This window comes from Fusarium flagelliforme (assembly GCF_020744385.1).
Source record: "Fusarium flagelliforme strain FIESC 12 MPI-CAGE-AA-0113 chromosome Unknown B0J16scaffold_6, whole genome shotgun sequence".
In the NCBI taxonomy this organism is placed as follows: Eukaryota; Fungi; Ascomycota; class Sordariomycetes; order Hypocreales; family Nectriaceae; genus Fusarium; species Fusarium flagelliforme.
In genome coordinates, this window is record NW_025763508.1 from 2,740,591 (window position 1) to 2,767,209 (window position 26,619).

Here is a 26,619-nt window from a genome sequence, read left to right on the forward strand (position 1 = left end):
TGAGGCAGATGGAACTGTTTAAATGTTTGAGAGTCGGGGGATTTAAATAGTCGAAAGAAATTTCACTTTGCAAAGTTTCAGGACGTAACATGAACTATAAAATTCGATGGAATCGAATTTTAAAACTATTTGTACCTCTCACAATGTTTCAACATGTATCATCGAAACTATGTAGCTTATCCAACTCAGCCCTACCCGAAAGTAAATCAGATATACTTTCGAATCCCAAACCAATAAAGCGCAGGAGGAATAATAAGCTCATTAATGGTAGCCTGTCTCGTCCACGTGGGCTTCCATCCATACACCGCGGCAGACACAGCTCGCCCAACACCGCCCAGCATCATAGCACCCAGAAGAATCTTGAGAGGTATCCAGTAGGCGGGAATGTTAGACACAGTCCAAGCTACTGCTACGCCAAAGCCTATGAATATTCCGCCAAGGAAGCGGTATTGTGAATCCATGAACGCGACGGTTTTCGAGGGGAGTTTCTCTTGTTCCTCGATAGTGAGGTACTTGTTTATGCCCCGGACTACGTGTTCGGCGCCGGCGTAGATGAAGAAGACTGAGGCGGCTTTGAGGATAATTGGGGTGTATTGAAGGCTTGTGGATTCAGACATGGTGATTTGGTGAAAGATTGCAAGGTTTTGAAAATGCAGAAGCTTGATAAAAGAAGGTCGAAGACGGGCTTCCATGATTATTTATACATTTTAGTATCGGAATTAACGTCAATTGAAATATGTTGAAATGGTACAGCTCGGTGCAACATTGGTCCTATCCGCGCGGTCGGTCGTCCGTATTAGCCAACGGGCGAGAAAAGTCGCCGAAGTCAGACCACACGATTTCTCCGTCAGCAGAATGACTCAGCGGAACATTTCCGACAGTCAAAAATAAATGCAATATATTAAAACAGCCAACAGTCAAACCCATGGCATCCAAAACGCGTTCCTATGTGGAATTGCCACCCGGAAATAAATACAACATAAAACTGTGTCTTGAGACAGAACTCTAGATTCTTCCAACCTTAAGAGGCGGCCACGGCATACTTCTTGTGAAGACCTAGAAAGCCATTTGGTGAGTTGATGTTAAAAGAAGAGTTGACTGGGAGACGCACTGTTCAGTAGAGTTTGGAATGCGCCCTCAACTTGGCTCGTGTACTTGGCCGATATCTCAGCAAAAAGAAGCTTTTCTTTGCCTGTACAAAGTAAGCTTCACCAATCAAATCATCACAAATTTCAACTTACGAGCAAACAAAGCCCCCTCCTCAGTCCTCACAGCCCTCTTTGTCTCAACCACTCTCAAATTGCCCAAGTCGCTCTTATTGCCCACCAGCATCATGACCACCCCAGGTTCCGCATTATCACGGGCCTCGTCGAGCCACTTAGACGCATCCTCAAAGCTCTTGCGGCTAGTAATATCATAAACTATCACCACGGCGACGGCATCGTAGTAGTAGTTCACGGCGGGTGCACGAAGACGCTCTTGACCTGCGGTGTCCCAGACAGCTACTTTGACGGTGCTGGAGCCCACTTGGGTCATTTTGAGAGTAGGCTTGACGCCCAGCGTTCGTTTGATGTTTTCATCGAATTGGCCTTGTGTGAATTGGCTGACGATGTTGGTTTTGCCTACTTCTGTGTCGCCCAGAAGGACAACTGCATGACATTTAGCACGAGCACAATACCAAAGGTAAGAGAGAGAATTAACCTTTCCAACGGTACTGTTACGACATCTATTAGCATCATCACTTCAGTTTGGGAGAAATACGTACATCATAAGATGGGGAGTCAGTCATGGCTGCGGATAGAGATCTCTGAGACAAGAAACACAAAGGGGTTGATAAAGTTTGCAGAGACAGGAATGGTTGGAGGCCTTACCGCTTGTTTGTATGGATTTGCTGACTAACTTAGCGAGCATAGACGAGATCCTACGAACAGGGGTGCAGCGTCTTAGCGCAGGTGAACCGAACAGAATATTGGCAATTTATGAAACGAAATACGATGCCTTTGTGTTTTAAATGCATGCAATTGTTTATGGTTTGGATCTAATGTTGGTCCAAGCCATGGACCCCTTAGCGGGAGGATCCACTGACGAGACTATCCATGTAGGAGATCTTAAACCTGGACCATGTACTTCTTTGAGGAAAACACTTGGACAAGAGAAAAACAAAGATGATGGCTAACTCGAATTATTGAAAAGTGAAAGTACTTGATCTAAATTGTGGGAGAAACTTTGCGCAGGTAACCGGATACGAGGGAAATAGCCTAATTTAATAATAGATTATAAGCGATATTATGCCAATACGGAGTAGGTCGGTCGGTAGAATATTATGCCTACGGAGTATTATGCGATACATTAAGAGAGTCGTGTTCGGGATTGACCGAGGAAATTGGCCAAATCTCAACATATCACGCGCCAGAAAGGCAGAGATTAAGTCCAGTTTGAGACCAGACATGTGATCCCAAGGTCACTATATCGAGATATCGTCAACATATGTAACAGTATTAACTAAGCTTACAAAATCTCTTAGCTCATTCTAATGCCGTACCAGCGCGTCTGGTATTCTACTTGTTATCCCATAGAGTTGTAGAGACTGTTTGTAGATGTCGGATGCCGCTGTCTAAATGTCGCCAAGCTATCGTCGCCCAGCTGAATTTCCCATCAATCAATGTCGATGTTCAGTCATAATATTATTGGAGACGTTCGTGAAATGATGCAATTTGGTGTCGCTAGACTGTTGAACAGTTGTGGTGAGTAATATGTCGTTCCAGCAACTCATATCATGGTCGCAGGAAACACCTGTCAATACCGTGCATTTAAAGCAAATTATCCACTAGAGACGTCATGAGATCGACAGAAGATCAGTAACCATGATGCACCTGTCAATCAGCCCTATCGAATGGGGAAATGTACCAGAGTCTTCCAGAAGGGCAACCTTTCCAGTATCCTACACCAGCATCGCATACTCCGTACAACACGAGGTGCACACAGTGTCGAAACATCTGCAATGCAGCCAGAAACTCGCATGCCACAGAAAACATTGCATGTCGTGGAAATAAGCAAACAACACGCCTCACCACGTGTCACAGCCCTCCCGTCCCTCCCTTACAGCGCTAAGAATTACCCGTACGGCAGTACCTAGCGTACCAGATTGTCACCTCCAGGGGGAAATGCAACCGGGTTGCTGGGAATGTGTCAAGAAGGGAGAGAGAGGGTGTACTGCACGGGGTGCAGGTGACAAGTGATAGATAACCCCTGGGTTAGCATGAGATCTGAGAAACGGTGAGGGGGGCAACAGACACATGACATGGATTGGGGAGGCTGCAGAGCATTCGACGTTTTGGGACAACAGCCTAAATCTGGGGGCGCGGCGGAAGCGGTGGTCTGTGTGAGCAATCTCACGATAGGGATACCACTCTGGCGTGTATATACACCGGTTGGGCTTATCAGATATGGTGGGGTGGGATATCCCTGCTGCGAGTTTGGGGAAGTACCAACGAGTGTACAGCAATGATAAAAAGGGTCAATTGGATTGATATACGATGAATTGGATATTATTATGTTTTTGTTACGGGTGTTGTTGTGAATAGTGTCGTTGTTTATGGTTTGGAGTTCTTATGCGGTGACGTACGGGATCACGGGTGTTTCAAGAAATGATCGACATGAGACATTGATTGATGGTATCTACCTAAATTTTCAAAAACATATTACGAACTGACTATCCCTTGAACGCCTTTCCGGTACTGACATTAACCTTTGTCCATACTGATCCAGTAGACATGTACCAAGCAAACTGCACAGGCCAATAGACATGCATCATCCATAACCAAGGCATCGGATCCCAAGCCTCAAACGTTCCATCTTTCCAGTAGATCAAATGCTGCGCAAAAGCATGAATAGACTTGGACACTTGAGAGAAGCCCATGGTACCCTTAAAGAGGGTGAGGTAGAATGGGTAAAGCACAAGCTCGACAAGATCTTGACTGACCCAGTAGTAATCCTGGGGATTGTTAGGATACAGAGGGGGTTTAGTCAACGGTCTAGGCTGAGAAGACGGTGAAAGAATGGAAAGATACTCGTCGACAATCTCGGGAGTATTGTTAAACAAGACCGTCGCGGTGTGGACTCGAGGGTTGCACTCAATAGGATAGATCGTGACATCCTTCTCAGCACCAGACCTAGCAGCATCTTCATCCTCTTTATGAATCAAGAAGTCAAAGCTCATATGTCCAGTAAAATTGTCGCCACCCTCCTCGGCCTGCTTTAGCGTAAAGTCAAGCATCGCCTTGCTAAGCGGCGAATCAGCAGGGAGAGCAGAATAATGCATCAAAACATCTGCAGAACGACACGCGACAAACGCGCAAACGCGACCGCGAATGACGAGTGCGTGGGTGCAGAATTCTGGACCGGTGATGTATTCTTGGATGATGAAGGAGCATTTGGCTGCGTTGAAGGGAATGGTGTCGATGCGCGCGAGTGTGGCGTCTTCGGAGTTGAGAGGGAGTAATGGCATGGTGAAGCGAGCGACATCGTCTACACCAACAGGTTTGACAAGATATTGTCTTGCACCAGGCTTCAACTCCAAGCCGCCATTGCGACAGAGGAAGTTAATAACATCCTCTTTATCTTCAACAGCCTCGGTAAAAGGAACAGTGAGACCCAGCGACTTTGTATGCTCGATAAAAGCGTCCTTCTCATGCAAGCGTCTGATATCCTCGACACCAAACTGTATAGCCTTTGCGTTCGTGCGCGCCTCAATGATCTCTCGCACAGCAGCGTCCTCAATCGCGGCATTGACGTCCGACACCGAGACCCAAAGATCAACGTCCTCGTGGTGAATGATCTCTGTAATTCGATTGAGATACGGATCATTCATGCTCGTCTTTGAAGGGTCTGACGGATGAGGAAGTTGGTAGTAGGCATCGATTGCACGGGATACGCGACCGGGAGAAAGGGAGTAGCAGTCAGCGCCTATGACGCGATGGCCGCGACGGTGGAACATGCGTGCGAGGGAGAGGCCTTTTGCCATGTTAACGCCCGTGACGAGGATGGTCGTCTTGTCAAGATTATCCTGATCATTTTGGCTGGCATTCGAAGGTGAGGCTCTAGAAGTGAAGCGATCCCAGAGAAACAGTACCAGCGCAAAGAGTGCGTTAGTCGGGAGAAAGACGAAGCTGAGGATGAAGAGGGATAAATTCTTGACGAATTGCATCACCCGGGACGTCTCCGGATTAGCCATTCTTGATGGTAAAACTCTAGAGATGGAAAGGTAAATGGTATATAGACGATCAATTGAAGCTTCATTCAACAAAGTATCAGAATAGCTGAATTGAGCTTTCTGAAGCTCTGCTGTTGCTTAGCTATGGAGGGGGAATGGAAGACGTCATGATTCTGCGGGATCAGGTTTCACAAGACGCCGACTTTCTCGGCGGGCAGTGGAGTCAACTTCGGAGAAGAGGACTCCGGGGTCTCTCCGCAGTATTTCATTTACTGTCTCACTTCCAGAGCCTCTAATTCCCGTTGTAGTTAAGAATCTTTTTTAGCTTCGTCTCGTCAGGAATATAAGCTCCGCGCTCGATCCAAAAGCGGGCAACTCAGAGCTTGTGATTCTCTATGCGTACCCTTTTGCAATTCAATCCTCTTTCCCATCTTCTGCATGCGAGTCCACACCGGTAAAGCACATCGAGCTTCTCTTTTCAATATACTCTGCATTTTAAGGCGTACTTAAACCAATTGAGTGCCTACAATGTTTTCTTGGGTGTGTTGCACATGTTGTCCTCGTGCAGTACAGGTATCGCCACCCTGTGTGAGAGACTCGCCTCAAAAACTGTGTGCACCTGGGATACCGACTGAATGGGTCGAGGCCTTTTGCATTTTTAGGGTAGGTGATTATCAGCCCATAATTATAGAAAAGACCCCTCCTCTGGTTGTGTTTGTTTATTGTTGCATTTTCACCGGTTGACGAGGTTCTTCCTCCATCATGTCGTGCTTACTTCTATGACGTATCGATAGCCTAATAAAGTCACAAAGGATCATAAGTGGATATTTTAAATACGCATGAGACCGAAAATAATAATAATTGTGAGAATAATAGACCGAAAGTAAGGGTGTTTGTTTAGAGGTCAGTTGTGTTGTACAAGAACCTGGTCCCTTATTCCAACAGATAAGATAGACAATATCGGAGATCCGTGTAACATTCCCATTTCATTTCCCCTCTTCTGTAAATATTGCCGATCCTACTTCAGGGTCTAGAATTATGGCCATTTTTAATTCCTGCCCTTATTTAGTTGTCACCTTTTCTCCTCTCTAGTTTGAGATAACGTGGGGTTAGTGGAACGGATGAATGACGCGCACATGCGAGATGCTAGTGTCTAAGTGTAATCGAAGCTCCTTGACCCGTCTTTACGAGAATACAGTACAAAGGAGAACTCCGCTTCTCACTAGGAAAAACAGATCCAGGCACAATCGCCCCACGCTCGGGGAAAGATCCTCCAAGCTAAGATCTGAAAAGATTTCGATACCCGAAGCTCAATCCACGCCCCCTCCCACACGCTTAAGCCTCTTCAGGGATCAACGTGTTGGTCTCAACGACTTTTCATGTACGCGGGTACCTACCCTCCGCGTAATACGTCCCCTCTATTCCTCAGTATATGACACCTCGAGACGAGACATTTGAGCGAATCAGGCTAGGATATGGCATGCCGTGCTCTTACTCCTCCCAAAGGGTCCAGCCACGACCTCTGCCCAGCCACTCATTCTTCCCGGAACAGTTCTCCAATGGTATTCCACTAGAGAGTTCTCAGTCCCATCATAGCAACACCATCATGACACCAACATTTTGTTTGCATTTCTGCTGTAGCACGTAGACTGCGCACAGCACCCTTGCTCATTGTTTTGCGTCTGCTATTTTGTCAGACTGGGTGTGTAAAGAGAGACAAATGCACTGCATCTTGCAACCCCCAGCTCTTAGTACTCACTACCTAGTCCATCACCTCATTCTGGCCTCAAAAAGGATCCTGCGATATTATCCATGACCAATGAAACTTCCGTCAAGTCTCTGTACATCCACTCCAACCCATTCCTCCCTCTGAGACTGGGTAACTCGACTTGATCTGGTAGAGACCCTGGCTTGAAGCTTCTTTCCGCTGTCGGCAGTTGGATATTCACGCTCTGCAACAGAAACCCCTCGTCCGGACCCTCTTCGAATGAGGGGTTTCGAGATACCATAAAAAGCTGCTTATCCCGAGCCTTTCACAGCTTGTCTCTTCTACAACTCACAGTTCAACCTGCACAACTCTCTACACCCTACCACCTTTTTACCCATTCCTCTCATCTTGTGCTACCTTACCCTTCTCCCCATCCGCCCACCATGTCTGATATGACCGCTACCGTCGAGCCCACCTCCAAGGGTTTCGCTGTTTGTGGTTATGAGAAGATCGAGTATGACTTTGAGTTTCTCGATGGCGTCTTCAACCCCGCCAACCCCCAGCTGTACCAGCTCTACTCCCCCTGGGGACGATGCTTGGCTGTCATGGACCTCAACATCTTCAACCTCTACGGTGATCAGATGCAGAAGTACTTTGACCACTATGGCATCCCTCTTACCATCCACAAGACCATGATTGGCGAGAAGGCCAAGTCCATGGATACTCTTCTTTCCATTGTCGACTCCATGACCGACTTTGGTATCTACCGCAAGGAGCCTGTCCTCGTTGTCGGTGGTGGTCTAGTCACTGACGTTGCGGGCTTTGCTTGTGCCGCTTACCGCCGCAACACCAACTATATCCGCATTCCCACCACAGTCATTGGTCTCATTGATGCTTCCGTCTCCATCAAGGTCGCCGTCAACTACGGCCGCTACAAGAACCGTCTCGGAGCCTACCACGCTCCTTCTCACACCTTCCTTGACTTCACATTCCTTCGCAGTCTCCCAGTTGCTCAGATCCGAAATGGATTTGCTGAGCTGATTAAGATCTCTACTTGTGCCCACAAGGAGACTTACGATCTTCTTGAGAAGTACTGTGAGCAGCTCATCAACACTGGCTTCGGTCGATCTGACGATGCTTCTCCTGAGATTAAGGAGGTTGCTGATAAGATCTGCCGTGCTGGTATTCACGAGATGCTGAAGCTTGAGACACCCAACCTTCACGAGATCATGCTCGACCGTGTTATTGCCTATGGTCACACCTGGTCTCCTCTTCACGAGCTCGTTCCCGAGACTCCCCTTCGTCACGGCCATGCTATCTCCATCGATATGGCCTACTCTGCCACTCTCGCCCACATCCGCGGTCTCCTCTCCGCCGAGGAGCACAAGCGTCTCCTAAACCTCTTCTCCCGCGCTGGTCTTTCCATGGATCACCCTGACTTTGACGGTCCTCTCCTCGAGAAGGCCACCGCCGCCATCCTCAAGACCCGCGATGGTAAGCTCCGCGCTGCTGTCCCCGTCAACCCCATGGGTGACTGTGTCTTCCTCAACGATGTCAGCCACGACGAGATGGTCGCTGCTCTCGAGGAGCACAAGAAGATCATGAAGTCTTACCCCCGCGAGGGAGCCGGTCTTGAGGCCTTTGTTGACTCCAGCGACACTGGCTACACCGTCAACGGCGCCCCCGTTGAGAACGGCAAGGCCAACGCCGACCAGATCCCCATGAACGGCGTCGAGAACGCCAAGCTCCACGCTTCTGGACCTGAGGGCGTTGACGGTCTTCAGCAAGACTCCAGCAGCGACGATGACTACGTCCTCGGCAACTCCAAGACCAACGGTCACCAGGACAAGGGCATTCTGTCCGACCTCAAGGAGAAGGCCGATGGTCTCACCAACCAGGTCTCCAAGGCTGTCACTGTTGAGAGCCAATAAGCGCATCATAACAAGGTTTTGATATTATGAGTACACGAATATTGGGCATACTTAACTTAACCACAAAATATTTGGGCAAATGTTGTTGAGGTCAGGGTTCTTTAACATCCTGGTCTCCTTTTAGCAAAATGATACCGGGTCTGAGAACGAGATGATAAATCACTCAGCATCCACGGTTTTACTTTCGATTCAATATACAATCAAGGATTATCATCCACTTTCTGTTCCTCTGCCAAGTGGCTGCCAATGTGATCAAATGTGACTCTGAGCGTTATTCGCCATGTCTTCCAACTGGGTGTGCTATGCAGAAGGCTTAAGATGAAGTAAAACATTAGGCACCTGAAGGCTGGGACCTTTATCACAATAACTCAAGGTCGGTAACACCTATTGTTTATAAAACTTGAATCAAGATTTTGCCATTGCCCTATTCTATGTTATTGCCGTCAGGGTGTCAAAGGAAACTGGCGGCTGTAGACATACGAGACGAAATACCTTGGTTACTTTATGCTAACTTAGACTACCACTTAGGCTACTTCATTTGACAGTGCAAGACTCTCAGGCCATCTCTTCTGCTGCCCGCCGGGCTGCCTGGCTTGATACCTCGTTCACTTACACGCATCTTCGCAGAGCGTGACATATCCCTACGTCCTTACCATCAGCATCACATCAATCTCCGAAGAGGATAGAAACTTACCAAGTCTTTCCCAGGCTGGTCTTTACAGTCGCTCGATAGCGGGAAGTACCGCTTAACAGACCATAGGAATGTGAGAGGATTGTAGTTGAAGACGTATTTTGCATCAGGTGCTTCTTGACGGAAGATATCGATAGTCTCTGTCGTGTATCAGTGCCCCATCCACAGTAATGAGATGAGATGAAGTTACCTTCAAAGAGTCCGATAACACCATGAATCTGAGATCCTCTCACTCCAAATCCAATACCAGCCGCATGCCAGTGGACATCCTTCATTTGGTCGATGAATTCGTTAGGCGGCATTTCCGGACCTCGCCAGACAGCTACGCAGCAGTTAGTACTTAGACATCAGTCACATCTTCCTCTAATAGTACCTCGGACATTATAACCAGCTTCACGTAACTCCCTTGTATGATTAAAAATCTGTTCCTCAACAAGTTTCGCATCATAACCCTGCTGCGTAACATACTGATGTCTTCCAGGCAATCCACTAAACATAATCAGTCCAGTTCATCAACCCCGCAAACTCACTAACGTGTAGAAGACGTTGACTTCGCCGCATCCGAAAGGCTGTGTGGCTGCTCCGAAGAGCGAGTTGAAAGCGAGGAAGGTTTGTTCAGCGCGCATGGTTACGAATGCGAAATTAGTTTTCGGACTTTGGGAAGATGAGGGATCTTTATACTAAGATTCGTGTCAGCGCTAATGCGGCGCCATGGTTAAGCTGAAGTCAATTCTGGCGAATCGTGGCCGTGATAGCTTCAGCTACTGTCACGGTATGTTCCATGTTTCACTTGTACAACAATGCCAGTACACCGCCAAAGCATTCGCAATGACTCCTTCTCCATATTTAACAATTTCCATCCCGGGTATCTACGAGATATTAACCAACAAGCTATCCGAAAAGAACTGATCCAGAAAAGGCTCCCCATAAACATCCTCCAAATCAAACAAATTATGCACAGGATCCTGCACCGGCACACTCTTTACCTCATTGTTAATCGGATGTACGAATTTCGTCGCGACGCGTATCGTAGCGGCATGCGAACTTTTGCTTTTTGCTGAACTGCAGAGACTGGCCCAGTCGACGCCTGACATTGCGGGATCGAGAAGTTCCCACATCATGTCTGGTTCGAATTTTATGGTCGCGCTTGTTGATTCGTCTTCTTGGGGTGTGGCTTGTTGTTTTGCTACTTTGACGTTCAACGTACGGAGGATTTCGAGCTGATTTGGTCAGTAGAGTAACGGTGACAGATGGGGGATGGTACCTTTTCTGCAATGTGAGGCCATTTACGCGCCAGATGGCCCAAGAATGTCTCACAGGTAATCAGATTCTCTTTCGCCTTCTCAGAAACCTTTCTATCTCTTGCAAACTGGAAAATCCACAATATCGAAACACATCCAGCAACAGCCTGCCCAATCAAAGGATCATTAACCTCAAACTGCCTATCCGCACACATCTGCACCAATCTCGAAACCCACTCCGCATGAAAAAGCGCTTGATCAACCGTATTTTGCAAAAACGACCTCGGCTGGAAGTTTCGGCCTGCTCTTCGGAGGGCAACGAGTTGGACGAAGGGGTTGTTGAGGACTGCTTGTGTGGCGTGCATCATTATCTGGAATGATACCCACGGTGCCCAGTATTCGCGGTGTTCGGATAGATCTTCGGTTGGTTGGTCTGGGAAGGGCGCGTTGCGGATTAAATGTCTGTGTGAGGTGATGTTTTCGAGTTCGTAGAGTTTTACGGTGAGCTGGCTGTGGCGAGACGTAGCTAGCCAGGGATATTCGTTTGCTCCGTTACGAATATCTCTTAGATAAGAGATTATACTTCCCCAAACAGAAACGTAGCCAAGACACGTTGCTATTATGCCTACATCTTGGACATTTCCTTCGTATGCATCTGTTAAATCGGCGCAGTAGCTCTTCATCCCGTGTGAAGAATGTAGTGGTGTTGGTCGCGATACACTTTTCGGATAAGCTGGTGCGCCGGATATTTCGGTCAAAGTGTTGCAGTTGGGTATAAACGTGCTCTCCAAGATTGCAATACTCCAGTGACACCGTGAAATGGCATCGTCAGAATGTCGAGAGTTCAAATCTGCTTTTGAGTCCGAGAGACGTAAAGCTTCGAGTTTCGCAGCCATACCAACCATCATCCATGCTCGCGACGGTTTCCCAGCTATCATCAATCAGCTTTGCATCAACAACCTTCCAGGTGGGTGTCAGAAGAATTGTCCTCTAAGTCTTAGCCTAAATGCTAGCCTAAGCCAGCATAAGGTGACCAAATATTTCGTCTCTTATGCTTTTGGCGGCCAATTCTTCTAACACCCTAACGCCATCCAAAGAAGACTTACCGATATGATCGCAAAGAGCAAGGAGACAAAGAGCTTGCATAACCTCCAACTGAGCAAGTCCCTCAGCCGCCATATCAACGACTATACTCCTCGCAGACGTAGTATAGTACTCAATGGCCTTAGCTTCCAAGCCATAGTAGAAGTTATGGTTTGTAAAATGCAGCGTAAGAGCGAGGAAGCTCCAGCGGAGGTAATGTGGTAATGTGCCGATTTTTAATTGAAGACGGCGCGGGTCGAAGAGTGGAAGGGGTTGGAAGTAGAGTTTTTCGCGGTAGGCTAGTACGAAGTCGCTAAGAAGATCTGCTGGTGGTTCTGGATTTGCTGGTGACCTGGTGCTTGTTAGTGATATGATGGATTGTTGTCGGATGACGTACCATGATGTTGACTCTGAGAGCATGGCTGTTATCGGAGGAAGTGGCTGATGAATGCCATGCGATGAACCAGCTTGGCTGTGCCAGCTGTTCATATCCTGATTTTCAGCTATACTTGCCAAACTCCTACGAAAACATCAGTATTCCCACATTTTCCAAAAACTGAGTGACTTACTCTGGCTCATGCTCCGTCGAAGTACTCGGCGAAACATCATTGTGCGCCTTAAGAGGTCTACTACCCACAAATCAGTCCTAACCCATGACTCTCAGTCACTAAGACTTACAAGTTTCTCACAAAAGCTCTTCTGTTGGCGTTATTAACATGATTTCTCGGAAGATAAGTGCATATCTCATTCGCGAGCCGACAATGTGAACAACCAGGTTTTTCAGCTGGACATTTAATTTTCTTCTGACTATACATTATCAGTCAGTAAATCACCAGAGATAATGCTTGGTCTTACCGACAGCGCTCGCAGGAGCGTCTTACACGTGGCTCACGCGTCCCTGTTCGTGGCATGGAAGCGAGTAAAGGTAAGTGTTCGGAATTCCGTAAAGATGATAAATTCCGGGCGAGAGCTAAGACTGATAAGTACCGACGGGCTCGGACTTTGACATTGGAATGAGGTTAGACTGGACAAAAGAGTATCCACTTGACGGTACTGGGAAGGGATGTGATTTGTTCGATTAGGTGATAAGAGAGATAAGATAAGCATATGTCACTTGATCGGAAGCCGTGCCGATGCGTGCTACCAAGTGGCTGACAGAAGAATTATCCTCCAAGACTTAGACTACAGAAATAAAGTAGACTAATTGCTAGTCTAGGATCGCATAAAATGCCCAGATTATTTCGTCTCTTGTGCTCTTAGCGCCTAATTCTTCTGACCCTTGCGGTTACCTACCCGGTTGACGACCCGATTGAGCAGAAATATTTCACAAATAGCTGACTACAAGTGTACTTGATGATATTTTGGTAAGCATCGTACTTCGGATTTACTCAAGATAATATTAGTCCATTTATGTACTACACCTGCAAAGACTCAGTCGCAACGTGTAAGATTAGAGTTGTTTGTAGCATTACTGTGTGTTGAGTTTGAGATGATACAAATATACATGACCCGCACTTTCTCACGTTGAATGCAATATTTCTCGAAACTGAAATCGAGTTACCGCATGCCGTAATGCGGTCAGAATATTGTTCTTTTATTGTGTAAACTCTCGAGGAACAAGGACGGCACCCCAAGCTAGTTCGGCTAGCGAGAGCAAATGTTGTTTCATTAAGTACGCATCGCCAGGCAACCTATCACCAGATGTGCCACCAGCAGACCCAAATAGAGCCATGGGCTGGTAATGAACTTGGCCAGCTATGAGCTCAGAGAACACATCGACGAGCATTACGCGCGTACGGCGTTACCAAGGAATAATCTATCGTCTTCCAGCCATACTAAGGTATTGTCATGATTAACCAAGTGGATCACACCTAATCCTGGGGTAATCGCACGCCATCGACTTGGTACCAGATCAACCAATAGGCGACTAAGTCGACCGAGAAGCCGTTGCTAAAATGGTCACGTCGACCCAAGCGATAACGGAGTTCTTGTGATTAGAAGATGGGGAGAATTTGAAACACTAGGATCCACTGTCGATATCGGGGGAGGGTCATAGCTGCGGAAACATAGATGGCATCATCGGGGCCCCAGAAGATACAGCCAATAATGCTAAAGACTGATGGCGTCACAGCCTGTTGGAAGACGCGACGAATGTTTTGCCTTCTACTCTAGTCTTATCATTGTCGGATCTCTCGGGGATTGTGGGGAGTGAGTGGTTGTCAGGAGAGATGTCGTAAGTGCCGTGACAGATTGTGTGATCCCCATGGGGAAGTGAAGCGGATAAGACATATAAGGAGCTTAGATCCGACCATAGATGCATTTACTACTTCTCCATTGTATACTCTACTAGTAGAACACTTTGCCAAAATGTCGACTACTACTATCACAGCTACCGAGCAGCGCACAATCCCGCTCCACCTCGAAGCCAAATATCCCGAGCCCTTGACTCCATCAGGTGCACTAGATAAATTCACCTTTGAAGAATCCACTCCAGTCATCGGTCGTGAATATCCCTCCGTCAATCTCGTCGACGACATCATCAACGCCAAAAATGCAGACGAACTGATTCGCGATCTCGCCATTACCAGTAAGTCCACAATGCGAAACAAACCACATAGTCTAACAAAACAGTCTCCCAAAGAGGCGTAGTCTTCTTCCGAGCACAAGATAACCTCACCGACGAACTCCACAAAGAACTTGTCCACCGTTTGGGCCAATTGACCAACAAACCCTCCTCCTCAACCCTTCACATCCATCCTCTTCTTAACGGCACCAACGAATTCGGTGTAGAAGACAATGAGATCAGCGTTATTTCGTCTCAATCTCGCTTCTTCCAGGATAAAGAAAAGGATAGGGATGATCGCAAGCTAGGTGCCGCTAGCTGGCATAGCGATATCCAGTTCGAGCAGTATCCCGCTGACTACACGAGTCTGCGTCTCACGAAACTTCCCTCTGGCGGCGGTGATACGCTTTGGGCTTCCGGGTATGAACTGTATGACCGGTACAGCGATCCATACCAGAAGTTCTTTGAGGGCTTGACGGCGACGTTCTCGGGCGATGGCTTCCTCAAAGCGAGGGATGCAAAACCCGATTACTTTAAGATTTATGAGAAGCCGCGCGGTCATCCTGAGAATATCGGTGACGAACTCAAGGCCACTCATCCAGTCGTTCGCACAAATCCCGTCACCGGATGGAAGTCTCTTTTCGCGGTGGGTAATTTCCCAAGGAAGATTAATGAATTGAGCGCAAGGGAGAGTAGAGAGCTTCTAGAGTCATTTTACAGACGGATTGAAGAGAACCATGACTTGCAGGTGCGGTTCAGATGGAGAAATCCCAATGATATCGGTAAGTGCATTCATATGGTGATTTATTCTGGGATGGGAGCTAATACGTTACAGCGTTCTGGGATAATCGAAGTGCTTTTCATAGTGCGACGAATGATTATGATGGGCTAGGTGGACGGGAGGGACATCGTGCTGTTGGGATTGGGGAGAAGCCTTATTTGGACCCCAACAGTCTGTCTAGAACGGAGGCGTTGAGAAGCAAGCAATGAAGGCACGCTTTAAATATTATTTCTGCTGATTAAATCTGATCAAAAAAAAAGAAGTTTCCCCAAAGTCTACCAGGAACGCCCGAACAGTAAATGTGTAACAACAAACTAGTAGTAGCACGCCAAGCGCTTACTTGTAACCCCAGCTTGGCGAGAAAGCATCTCAATCATATTCGGTATTCCAACAGGTGACTTCAAGGGCGGGTCAGGCTGCCCATACTCAGACTCATCATCAGATCCATCATCAGAGTCGGAGTCAGGACAGGACACATGGCCCAAATCCATCGCACATAGAGCGTGCATCTCCGCCACATCATTACTGTCATAGATACCCTCCCGATGATCCAGTTTGCGGAGCAGACCCAAAGCCCGATCCCTCGCATCGTCACCCTCACCCGAGAAGGCCGCAAATGATAACCCGGATACGAGACATCCGTCGAGGGCATATGTAGGCTGGTTGATTTCTATCAGAGGCGCTGCTACTAATTCTGCCGTTTCAAGAAATGCTTGGCAGGGTTGGGGTTGGTTGCTGTAGGAGTCGATGTGCATTTGTATAAAGCGCTGGCGGAGGCGAATGTTTTGAAAGTAGGACATTTCTTCGGTCGTCCATTGCAAGATGTCGCGCTGGGCTAGGGCTTGGAAACGCGTGCCCCATTGTTTGAAAAGGTACTCAAAGGCTTCATCATTTTCCTTGCCGTTTTCTCGATCCGGATTGTGTGGTGCATGGTCGTGGAGAAAACGGAACTGATGAAGTGCATATGAGGCTTCGTCGAGAGTCTTGAATGGAGTGATGTCGTCGGCGGTATGTTTGACATCTTTGACACACCATTGCTTTATGCCTGAAAGAGTAGGGTCTTTCATAAAGTCTGATGATTCCGGGCAGAGTTGGGAGAACATAGCGACGAGTTTCTCCATCAACGAGGCTTCCTCCGGTGCGGCAGAGTCCTGAAGGGATTGGAGTAACGTATCGCCGGCAGAAAAATGCTTCAGAAGTTCATCGTATCGACCAGTCAGGCCCTCGCATGCCATGAAGAGCATACAGCATATCAAAATGCAGTGCATGTTGAATCGTGTCGGAGATGACATAAGCGGTAAAATGGATGATATAGCTCTGTTATAGTGCTGTATAACAGGTCGCTGCAACTCATCCGGTCGTCCAAAGCCAAGAGAGTGAGACATGAAAGCTCGATGTGAAGCACCAACTGCAATCATGCTATATCTGATAGCGTCGAATTGATATGACATGGGAAGTGCATAGCACAGCCAGAAGTTGGACGCTGCAGAGGAAGCCGAGATTTGCTTGGCGGTCCAATGAACGAAATGTTGAAAATGAACCCTTTCGTGATCCGACAACAGAGGCATCTGATCGATATGCTCCATCGGTGGCGTAGGAAGAGCAGCAATAGCTTGAGACTTGGACTTCTTCTTCTTAGAGGCTCTAGGCTTTGGAGGGGCGTATCCGTCACACTTCATCTTGTCGTCTGCACAGCGTTGACAGAAAGGTTTTGCTTCGTCGCATTTCAAATGTCGGAATCTATCAAGATGTTATAACTTATATACTATACTCTAATACGCATCATCGGACTTACTTGCTGTGGCGTATATGTTAGTATAACCTTTTTTACGGGAAATAACACTCCAGCCTATCAAACTTACCAGGTGAGACATCCTCCTCTGGATTTGGGAGCAGAGGCTCGCTTGAATTTGCCTCCAACTCGAATTGCTAGCGTCCTATTGGCTGTCATTTTTGGGGAGCGATTGGTTTAAACACGAGACTGCGAATTGGAAGTAAAGGTTGGCACGCCAGGGCAATAAGGCATTGTTATGGGGGACGAGAGGCTGTGGATGAAGAATAATGGGGAATTTTCTTGTCTTTAATACGGTGACACGAATCAGATCCCACTCTGCTAGTACCAGCTTGGTAAATAGTGGGTTGGTTTGACAGCTTAGACCTCTCTCTAGTCAATCAGAGGTTTTCGGCCAAGCGGTATTCGGCATCGCCGGCTCCAATTTCTCGGCATGTAGAATCCGACCAGAAATACTTCAATACGCATTCAACAACACATTGCAGTAGCTTGGCGCCAAGACAGTAAGCCACATAGTTGGATCTCCGTGCTGACGACGACCCGTTTGAGATTTTTGGTCCATGCGTTGGTCTCAGGTATATCTAGAGACAATTGCCCCGTCATCGTATTCCAGTAAACTCTACCGACCTTGTTAATACGAAACATACACACAATGAGCGGATACGGATATAACCAACAACCTGGCTACGGCCACCAAGGTGGTTATCAGCAAGGTTACCAACAGGATTATCAACAGGGGGGCTATCAGCAAGGGCCACCTGATTACCAGCAGCAACACCAGCAGCAACACTACCGACAGGACAGCTACCAAGGTGGCTATCAACAGCCGCAACAGCCCTACCCACCCCAGGACCGAGGCTTTCAAGACTCCCCAGGCCCATACCAAAACTACCCTCCCCAAGACCGTCAACAAAGCCACAGCCCCTACCCCCCACAAGGCTATGAGCAAGGACCCCCGCAAAGCCACAGCCCTTACCCCCAAGCATCCGGCGAAGCATCATCATACCGTGACATGGCCGGCACACCCAACACACCATACACAGGTTTCGGCGGCCCTCCACCCCCAACCAACTCCTGGGGACCCCAGCAAGGTCAAGACCAATCTGCACCCGGCGAAGCTGGTGACGGAGAGCGAGGCCTCGGTGGTGCTCTTGCTGGAGGTGCAGCCGGTGCATTCGGCGGCAACAAGTTCGGAGGAAGCAAGACCGCTGCCGTCGTAGGAGGTCTTCTCGGAGCCTTTGTCGGCCACAAGGGTCAGGAGTGGCGACGTGATCATAAGGAGGAGAAGGAAGAGAAGGAGAAGCGAGAGGAGGCTGAGATGATGGCCAAGCATGATGCTGAGATGGCGTCTTATGGAGGTCGTGATCGTTCTCGTTCAAGATCCTCTTCTCGTCACCGCCACCGCAGAGATTACTCCCGTTCTCGATCACGCGATTCAGGATGTCGTCGTCGTAGACACAGTCGTTCCCGATCGCGATCATCTGATTGTCATCGTCGCAGGTCAAGATCTTCTAGCCGACGCCGACACTACCACTAATTGTCGACACAATAGGGGGCAGTATTTGAAGAGGGGTTATTTTATAGATAGATAGAATCACGCTACAATGTTTATATGTTATCTCATACGCTGTTATTACCTGGATTTATTCGTGTTATATGTCGTTTGAGCTACAAACCTTTCCAATTGCCGGGATAGTATTAGCTATATGATATAAATTAATCCGTCTCAACCTAGATTCTGATTGACTTTGACATTACAGTTGTATTCTTTTGTTCTCGAATGAGCGTCTGAGAAGAGTGATATTCATATGTTCTATAAAATTGCTACTTCTACCAGATATCAATTCAATAACACATTTCGAAGCCAGTTATTGAACGCCATTCTATGCCTGCAACAACAAAAGAAAAAAATGAAAAAGGCTATATACTCATCCCATTACCCCTCCATAACTCGCTAACAAGATAAAGAGTCATCGCCATACTTAGGGAGATCGATCATCCTCAGGTCTTACATGAACCAAGGACAGTTGTGACAAACGTTCTGTCGATGAGCCAAATGACCCTTTACCCTGATTCGACAATTTAACCTTTGTAGATGCAGTGCTTGCAGTGCCAGTGTATTGGCTACCGCCGCGCGTTCCAGTCCTGCTCTTCATGTAGTTGAAAGCGCGCGACTCGGCTGCGTATTTGAAGTAGGGTCTGAGGGCTGGTAGACAGGCGATGACGAGACCGATATATAGATCCAGTGAATTCCAGAAGTCTGTGAATGTGTAAGTATAAGAATCATGCGTGGACGGTTGGTGAAACTTACGCATTGTGACCAGCGAGACCTCGTCGACAGCGTACACCTTTGTGTAGCGAACGATACTGATGGCCATGTTGATCAGACCAAGAAGGAAAGTGAAGTAGATGCCAATTCGGAGCCATCCCTTGATCATGAGGTCAGGGACAATCAACCAGGGGAGAACAAAGACTGTTTCATTAGCGTACACTCATCAAGACAGGAGGGAAGAAACTCACTGAAGATGTCACTGGTGAAGTTGAGAGCCCAAGTAGTTTTGAAGAACCCCATAACAGGACCAACGACGCATTGTTCGTCGGAGTCCAAAGTCCTGGCCATGCGTTAGTGACTACTTTGATCAAGATTCAAGAGAAGGCAATGAGACTTACCACCATCTATGAACAGGAGTGCAGATAGTGAACATAAGGGTAACAGTAACAACGAACGAACAAGCAACGTAGCACACAGTTGCCCAGAGAAAGGCTCGTCGCTTGGTCATAAACCTAGGAATGACTTGGTGGTAAACGCAAAGCAGCGCTGCTTTGCATAGGTAAAATGACGTTATAAAGGGAAGGGTGCTGATCCAGTGTAACTATCAACTCGTCAGTTCCTGTTCCAAACTCCCTGTCCGCACCATTCTTACCTTAAGAATCAACCTCTTTCTCTCATTGTTGGTGTCGAAGTTGATCAGGCTCGGACTGACTCCATCCTCCATCACACCCATGTGAACATACGTGATGCAGAACGACGCAGTGATAATCCCCATCGCCCAAGCCATCGTCATCCAAACATCACTTCCCAGCAGTCGCTGCTTCTGAAGGCCGAGTCGGAGCCAAATACGCGCGGCGATGACAACCGTCGATAATGAGATGAGAGTCCATTCTGAGATCTATCACGTCGTCAGCAGGTGTTTCGGTGTGTTGTTGGTAGTACAGACAAGGAGTGCTGATGCGCCTGGAGCCATTTCGAGCCAAAACTAGTCTTTGTCGAGAATATGTAGAGTCGGGGTGAGTTTATAGTCGATAAGACATCGATGCTGTGGTAAGTCAGTCATAAGTCCGTGACAATTGTGTCGAACGGGCGAGTGACCTTTTTAAAAAGCCATGTTACCCTCCGTCTTCAGACGAAAATCTAAGTTCTCGCTTACATTCCATCGTTAGCGTATCTGGGAATTCACCGTCTCATCCTCCCGGCTTGGGATGTGGCGCATTCCAGTTGACGAGCGGTCGTCCGCCGACCATCTTAGTCAGAATACAGGTCTGTACCTTGCAGGCAGGTAGTCGTTGATCGGGTACCTGGGCTTAGTTCAATAAATTCAGTGAACGGCAAGGTCTAGCCACGCCACAGAACTAGACTTTGACGCATAGCAGGTTATGACCAGGCCAGAACTACGCCATGCCGCTGCAGGTACGCAGTTGCACTAGACTAAAGTGGCTGAAACTTATTTCTCCAGCTGGCAACGCTGAATCGTCGATCTTTCTTTGCCGAGACCTGGTGTTGGTTGTTACATGGCGTGATGTCAATGACATGAAGATATCAGATCATGCATTTCTTCCGTTTGCGATACTCCAAGACCAACATGAATACCACAGTCTCGGTACATTGGTCTTGGCCGTGGACGAGACAAAACTGAAGGCCAATGTTTCAGTGGACTACCACTTAACAATTGCATGCCGAGCGGGATAACAACGCCTTGTCGGTTAAATAAAGTAAACCTGATCCCATGGCGTTATAATTTCTATAACGCGGCCGCGATAAGAATGCTTCTTCGTTAAGTGTCTTCAAACTTTAAGAGGCAAGTCTTGGCAACTTGTGGTTAGGGAACATGACTGAACATGTCACCAAAAGCCAAGCCACCATACCCTTGCAGGTGGCTAACATAAGGCTTAACCTCTATCTAGAGCTTAGGCTGCGAGAATAAAGTAGCCCAAATGCTAGTCCTAGCCAGCATAAAATGGCTAAAATATTTTGTCTGTCATGTTCGGACTCCGAGGGGCCAATTCTTCCAACACCCTGACGCCTTGCATTGAACACAGCCCTACACGGACCATACGGCAATAATCTAGAAAAATAAAAACGCCTTCGACTCGGCGTTTACCTCAAGATCTGAAGCCATTCCCGACTTCATGAGTTAGTTTCATTTTTAAAGCCCATGAGACCAAGTCAGGTACGACGAAAGGGACAGCACTAGGGAAGGCATTGCCGACATAGTTGCTTCCTTGGCAGGTATCCAAGCCAGTTTGCAATGATCGGCCGCGTTGGAAACTTTCATATGTGAATGACATCAGGCATGTCCGCATAGAGTACTGCCGGTGGCATCTAGAGAAGCGACGATGATATAACGGCTGACCCGGGTAATTGGTCTGGACTGCTTATGAATTTACTTGATCGATGGCATGTTTCTTCTTTTGGTGTCTCGTAACGCTGAACATGCCAAGTCTTCACATTGGTGTTTAGCCGCGCTCTTGGCAAGAAAGAGGCGCTGGAAATGACTCAGAACTCGGTAGATGGAGTTGTGAGAATGACAGATATCATGGATGCGGTTCCGCAGGTAATAGGTCCACTGTAGAAAAGGACCGAGTTTTTATTTATCCAAGTATTATAGATAACACAAAAGTCTTCCTCGCCACATCAAGCGAATGATCGCCACATCTTAGTCTAAAGTCCTCTCACTCTCCGCCTGCCCTACCCTGGATCTAAACGTCTATCCAACGTGCCATCCAAGTCTCAGTAACCTTCTTCGCCTCATCAACAAGTCCCATATCCAAAAGCAACTGCACACTCCCCCTAACAGCACTCTCAAGCGCACTGAATATCCACGTATGCGTAAATGTAGCAGCCTCACCAATAAACACAGTATTAAACTCCGTCTGGTAGAACGCAGGCAAGTACAAATGCTGCTGTCCAAAAATCTGCATCGTAAAAGCTCCAGCATGATGCTCCTCTTGCTCCCAGCATTGTCGCTTCCAATTACCCGTCCAGTTCTCCTCCACGACGTCGCCGTGTACTTCGATTAGCGCGTTCTTTATGTAGGCCATGTGCTCTTCTTCGGACATGGCGCATGCGGCGGTGGCTTCGTAGTCGGAGAGGTAAGACGCCATCATTGTTCCTGGGCCTGTGGCGTTGATTTGCCAGGAGGGATAACAGACTTGGCCTAGTTGGGGGTTTGTTAAACGTGTGCAACCGCCGATGATGGGTTGGTCGAGATGTTCCCAGAAGCGCGTCTTGAATTGCACGGCCACTTTACAAGCGTTTGCGAAGAGTGTCCTGTCGATGGCGCGCTTAAGAAGACTTGAGTAGCGAGGCAGTTTCCAGAACTTGAGAAGGTTGAGTGGAACGCTGTTAAGAACGTAGTCGAAGTTCTCAACGTTATTCGGAGTCGTGAAGGGCTCTGAACCTGTCGGCTTCCACGATACAGACAGAGTCTTGTTGTCCTCGTTATACCGCAGGCCATTGATCTTAGCGTTGTACTGGATCCTGTCTTGGATATGAGGTTCGAATGCCGCAGGTAGTCTGCTTAGGCCGCCCTTGATGGTCACCCACTTACTAGCCAGGAAGTAAATAGTTTCATACTCCCACATCGGCCAGTAGATGTGCGTCGGCGAAACCTCATCCGTAACATTCAGCTCCGTTTTAATAACATCGCGGAGGTAAGAAACCTCGGAGTAATCAAACGACCCATCTTCTTTAGCTTGCTTGTAAGCTTTGAAGATGTTCTTGGTGTACATGCGGATCTTCTCAGGCGTAAGACCCTTGAAATCGTCCAGAGCTTGAATAGCCTCCTCGGCCGCCGTATCGTTACTGTATACCGCAGGATTGCTGTAATCTGGGTTGTTCGCCACTTCGAATTTGCTGGGGAAAGTACCATCTGGACGACGGAATGGTGAATCGACGGGTGTGTTCGGAGAACTCTGGATCCAGTCCCAGAACTTCACCTGGAGTGATTTGTTGCCTTGGTTCATATCGTTGAGAACGTCTGCTAGCTGGAAGATCATGCGCTGATCCATGAATGGGAACGTCTCGTTTGTTTCAGAGTCCGTGAGCTCGTAGGGGAAGCGCATTGGTCCAAGTTCATGGTACTGGCCATCCTCTGGGGAAGTACCGTTCAGATAGGCTGTTCTGATACGACCTCCTACACGTTCGGATGATTCAAGGATTTTCCAGTTGTGAATACCCACTGAATCAAGAATCAGCTGAGAAATGGTCAGTCTTCTATCAGCTGCGTGATATTGGGGGAAAACCTACTGATGACATGAGCCCAGAAATGCCACCACCCAAAATACCAAATGTCTTGTTTTTGGTCGCGCTAACAAAGATATCATCGGGTTGCTTCTGCTTAAGGTACGCCACGCCGTCGAACCACAAGCTATCATCCCCAGCAACATCCGCAAAAGACTTCTTCTCACTTCGTCTCTTCAGCCGTTGAGCGACGAGTCTATCAGACTGCCCGATCAAACTATCATCCAAAAACGCATTGAGGCAGCCGTCAGAGACATCACTGGGTACAACCCAAACAAATGACGTGGGTCGTTTATCTTGGTGATCTAGATGACGCGCAGCTAGTGGATGCTGACCAACATGTGTCGAACCAATTCGTTGCCAGGTCTCTGCGTCGCTGTCGCATGAACCGTAGGCTAGAGTCAGTTGTCCATCAACATCTCCGGCATATTGGACGACGATATTCTGTGCGCTGCCGGGACTGAGCTTTGATGGGGAGATGAATGTTATGGAGGGGGAGTTGGTAGGTACTGCGTTTGCAAACAAGGCAAGACTGCCCAAGAGTGGCAGTGAGTGAGAATGACTCTTCATCTTGTCAATTGCTAGAAGAGTCGGTCGATATACTACCAATACCCGGCAGATATCCCTCTTATACTACACGACAAGAGCCGGCCCGGGCCTACTAAACGACTCCGGTCCTCGGACTCGGAACCAATTTGTCAAACAACGACAATCATGATGAAGAAAAAAATTCCCTCGGACCACGATATCCCAGCGAAACCATTCTCGATGGGACAATAAAGGCCGAAGACCCAGTGTTTAAGTTTAAACAATTATCAAGCTTATCTGTTAGCATGAACGATCTAGCTATAAGTGATCTAGTTATTAACTGTTCTGCTTCCTTATCTGTGAGGGAAAGCCGTCGTTGAGAACCTTGATAGATAGGCCAATCCCTGTAACGCATGAAGAGAGTTTATCTACCGTTGTAATGAGATATGATTGGCTCGACTGGGGATCGGGGTGCCAAGGAATCCCCGCAGATAGAGACTTTGGCCGAGAGATAAGGTGGATGTCGTTCCCGGACCAATGTTACAATAAACCGGTAGAGACCGGTACGGCTTGAGTTATTAGCAATGGCAACGTTGACTTTATACGGTATCCCTGACCATTGAGATCGCATTAGTCACTGAACTACACCGCACTTTAGTTACAGGGTATACTGAGAGCAACTATAAACTGGTACTGAGATATCATCGCGACGCACGCCTTTATTCCCGGAGTGATACAAAAAGTCAAATATGGTAATCCTACAGTCTTAAAAGCCTCATAGCCTGTGTCCTTACAGAATGTATCTGAAGTTCCTGTTCTGCATATCCGTCTCATCGACCTCCAAAAGAGTTCCATCAACCCCGAGATCCACCTGTCGGGACTCCTCAGGATCCCTCTTCTCTCCCTGCTCTTGGTCCCTACGACGATTCTCCCAGGCTAGGTAGAAATACATCGCCACGACAAGCACAATCGTGATGGCAAAGCATGCTAGGATGGTAGTGTAGGCCGTCTGCAACAATTAGTAAAACTCACGAAACTTGGACACAAAACTTACGTGATAGTGAGGCGCTTCAGTGCTAATAAAGAACTGCGGTCCACTCAAGTTTCCTGCACAGTATCCTAGGAAGATCATGGCCATCACAGTTGACTTCTTGGTGAAGCCAGCGATGTTACTAGCGGATAGCGAAAGCATTAGTGGAAACGCTGGGGCAACGGCCATGATGAGCCAAAAGCCAGCTAACCGGGCCAACTTTTCTGCGTTGGGAAGAAGTTTGATCATGAGGATGCCAGCAATGGCCATAATGTATGTCAGAACAAGAGCGATGTGTCGTGACTTGCGAACGTAGGTTGTGAAGACAGCTACTAGAATGACGGTGGTGAGTTGGAAAGCCGACGCGGGAAGACCCATCAGGATAGTCTGATGCTCGTCGTAGCCGAAGCTTTTGATGACAATCGTGCTGAACTGTTACCAGATTAGTAACCATGCCATAGTTTAAACACAACTGTTCTTACGCTCGTGGTTCCTCCGTTGGGAACACAAATGACGAAAGAGAAGATAAAGAACCACCAGGCTTTGACATCCTTCATAGTCTCGATGAACTGGTCGCGATCCCACTTCTTAGTCTGTGTTGTTCGCTGGAATTTCTTTGGTCGAAGGGACGCAAATTCTCGTTCGGATGTGCTTAGGAATTTGGCTGTAGATGGCGAGTCGGGTAGGAGGAAGAATGTAAGGACGGACCAAGCGATCGTAATAAGGCCGAAAATAAGAAACAACATCTACACACATTAGCATGACGGATATGATGCATGTATGGAGGTGGTACTTACCTTCCACTGCTTTATCGGTCCAGTGTAACCTAAAATCCCATAGGCAATCATAGCGCCAACCATACTAGCCGAAGCATTCCCCGCAAACCAAAATGAGTGTCTGGAGACATGTTCGTGAGGCGTATACCACATTCCAGTGATCAGCGAGAAGCCGGGACTGATGGCGCTTTCGAAAACGCCCAGCAAGAAACGGAGGACCATTAGACTAGCGAAACTGTTTGCCACGGAGTGCAGTGTAAGGATGACGCCCCAGATGAACATGAGGACGCTGAGATATTTCCCGAGAGGAAATTTGACGAAGCCGAGGGAGATGGGATATGAGGCTACGAGGTAACCGATGTAGAAGACGCTAGAGGCCCAGCTGAATTGCTGGCCGACGAGGTGCAAGTCTTCTCTGAGTCCAAGAATGGCACTGTACGCCAGACTCGTTTCTATCCCGTGTTAAGAATGCTCGTACCAGTGAATTAACAAACTTACTGTCAAGATACTGCAGGCCATAGCTAATGATAAGCAAAGGCATAAGACTGTTCTCGTCAGTATTGAACATTCATACTCTTGAAAATACATACCGAAGATCAATCTTGCGAACAAGTTTCTTCTCATCCTCTAGAGACAGACTGTCCATCGCTACAGTATCAGTGCCCTGTAGCGAGGGTTCTTTGGCGTCTTGATGTTTGTCCTCCATGATGTGATTGAAGATGAGATGATGTTGATAGTTTCAAGTCATCGCTGGGGACAAGTC

The 26,619-nt window shown here is 47.7% G+C and overlaps 12 protein-coding genes across 12 annotated transcripts; 3 read left to right on the forward strand and 9 right to left on the reverse strand.

The window, feature by feature from the left end:
- Window positions 1-36: 36 nt before the first annotated feature.
- Window positions 37-664, reverse strand: B0J16DRAFT_347856 (uncharacterized protein). The gene has a single exon (XM_046128618.1). It carries the CDS (start codon window positions 615-617, stop codon window positions 207-209), a length of 411 nt encoding a protein of 136 aa, XP_045980453.1. The 5' UTR covers window positions 618-664; the 3' UTR covers window positions 37-206.
- Window positions 665-1,033: 369 nt separating this feature from the next.
- Window positions 1,034-1,834, reverse strand: B0J16DRAFT_347859 (small GTPase superfamily). The gene is made up of 4 exons (XM_046128619.1): window positions 1,766-1,834; window positions 1,702-1,714; window positions 1,242-1,649; window positions 1,034-1,192 (listed from the first exon to the last, which is right to left on the reverse strand). Exons 1-4 carry the CDS (start codon window positions 1,787-1,789, stop codon window positions 1,083-1,085), a joined length of 555 nt encoding a protein of 184 aa, XP_045980454.1. The 5' UTR covers window positions 1,790-1,834; the 3' UTR covers window positions 1,034-1,082.
- Window positions 1,835-3,712: 1,878 nt separating this feature from the next.
- B0J16DRAFT_309166 (uncharacterized protein) lies at window positions 3,713-5,359 on the reverse strand (the record flags this gene model as incomplete). Its single annotated transcript, XM_046124900.1, has 1 exon — window positions 3,713-5,359. The coding sequence occupies exon 1, from the start codon at window positions 5,231-5,233 to the stop codon at window positions 3,713-3,715; it is 1,521 nt and encodes a 506-aa protein (XP_045980455.1). The 5' UTR covers window positions 5,234-5,359.
- A 2,004-nt stretch (window positions 5,360-7,363) lies between these two features.
- Window positions 7,364-8,851, forward strand: B0J16DRAFT_271624 (uncharacterized protein; the record flags this gene model as incomplete). The annotated part of the gene is made up of 1 exon (XM_046123583.1): window positions 7,364-8,851. The coding sequence occupies one exon, from the start codon at window positions 7,364-7,366 to the stop codon at window positions 8,849-8,851; it is 1,488 nt and encodes a 495-aa protein (XP_045980456.1).
- Window positions 8,852-9,241: 390 nt separating this feature from the next.
- Window positions 9,242-10,249, reverse strand: B0J16DRAFT_291462 (uncharacterized protein). Its single transcript, XM_046124285.1, has 5 exons — window positions 10,077-10,249; window positions 9,916-10,031; window positions 9,733-9,864; window positions 9,546-9,682; window positions 9,242-9,492 (listed from the first exon to the last, which is right to left on the reverse strand). The coding sequence occupies exons 1-5, from the start codon at window positions 10,166-10,168 to the stop codon at window positions 9,457-9,459; spliced, it is 513 nt and encodes a 170-aa protein (XP_045980457.1). The 5' UTR covers window positions 10,169-10,249; the 3' UTR covers window positions 9,242-9,456.
- B0J16DRAFT_347865 (uncharacterized protein) lies at window positions 10,250-13,032 on the reverse strand. The gene is made up of 7 exons (XM_046128620.1): window positions 12,722-13,032; window positions 12,545-12,673; window positions 12,436-12,495; window positions 12,264-12,386; window positions 11,890-12,218; window positions 10,807-11,714; window positions 10,250-10,762 (listed from the first exon to the last, which is right to left on the reverse strand). Exons 1-7 carry the CDS (start codon window positions 12,775-12,777, stop codon window positions 10,412-10,414), a joined length of 1,956 nt encoding a protein of 651 aa, XP_045980458.1. The 5' UTR covers window positions 12,778-13,032; the 3' UTR covers window positions 10,250-10,411.
- Window positions 13,033-14,233: 1,201 nt separating this feature from the next.
- B0J16DRAFT_403208 (uncharacterized protein) lies at window positions 14,234-15,419 on the forward strand (the record flags this gene model as incomplete). The annotated part of the gene is made up of 3 exons (XM_046132705.1): window positions 14,234-14,453; window positions 14,498-15,211; window positions 15,265-15,419. The coding sequence occupies 3 exons, from the start codon at window positions 14,234-14,236 to the stop codon at window positions 15,417-15,419; spliced, it is 1,089 nt and encodes a 362-aa protein (XP_045980459.1).
- Window positions 15,417-17,242, reverse strand: B0J16DRAFT_178298 (uncharacterized protein). Its single transcript, XM_046122546.1, has 3 exons — window positions 17,073-17,242; window positions 17,006-17,008; window positions 15,417-16,950 (listed from the first exon to the last, which is right to left on the reverse strand). Exons 1-3 carry the CDS (start codon window positions 17,159-17,161, stop codon window positions 15,525-15,527), a joined length of 1,518 nt encoding a protein of 505 aa, XP_045980460.1. The 5' UTR covers window positions 17,162-17,242; the 3' UTR covers window positions 15,417-15,524.
- Window positions 17,243-17,422: 180 nt separating this feature from the next.
- B0J16DRAFT_347868 (uncharacterized protein) lies at window positions 17,423-18,704 on the forward strand. The gene has a single exon (XM_046128621.1). It carries the CDS (start codon window positions 17,655-17,657, stop codon window positions 18,537-18,539), a length of 885 nt encoding a protein of 294 aa, XP_045980461.1. The 5' UTR covers window positions 17,423-17,654; the 3' UTR covers window positions 18,540-18,704.
- A 280-nt stretch (window positions 18,705-18,984) lies between these two features.
- B0J16DRAFT_357621 (uncharacterized protein) lies at window positions 18,985-20,648 on the reverse strand (the record flags this gene model as incomplete). Its single annotated transcript, XM_046129549.1, has 5 exons — window positions 18,985-19,262; window positions 19,314-19,475; window positions 19,750-19,786; window positions 19,987-20,165; window positions 20,645-20,648. 5 exons carry the CDS (start codon window positions 20,646-20,648, stop codon window positions 18,985-18,987), a joined length of 660 nt encoding a protein of 219 aa, XP_045980462.1.
- A 1,202-nt stretch (window positions 20,649-21,850) lies between these two features.
- B0J16DRAFT_291468 (uncharacterized protein) lies at window positions 21,851-24,340 on the reverse strand. Its single transcript, XM_046124286.1, has 2 exons — window positions 23,529-24,340; window positions 21,851-23,476 (listed from the first exon to the last, which is right to left on the reverse strand). The coding sequence occupies exons 1-2, from the start codon at window positions 24,090-24,092 to the stop codon at window positions 21,980-21,982; spliced, it is 2,061 nt and encodes a 686-aa protein (XP_045980463.1). The 5' UTR covers window positions 24,093-24,340; the 3' UTR covers window positions 21,851-21,979.
- A 281-nt stretch (window positions 24,341-24,621) lies between these two features.
- Window positions 24,622-26,563, reverse strand: B0J16DRAFT_347870 (major facilitator superfamily domain-containing protein; the record flags this gene model as incomplete). The annotated part of the gene is made up of 6 exons (XM_046128622.1): window positions 24,622-25,059; window positions 25,105-25,512; window positions 25,563-25,826; window positions 25,878-26,308; window positions 26,355-26,401; window positions 26,447-26,563. Coding segments are annotated over 6 exons (1,486 nt in total), but the record flags the coding sequence as incomplete, so codon positions are not given.
- Between the last annotated feature and the right edge of the window lie 56 nt (window positions 26,564-26,619).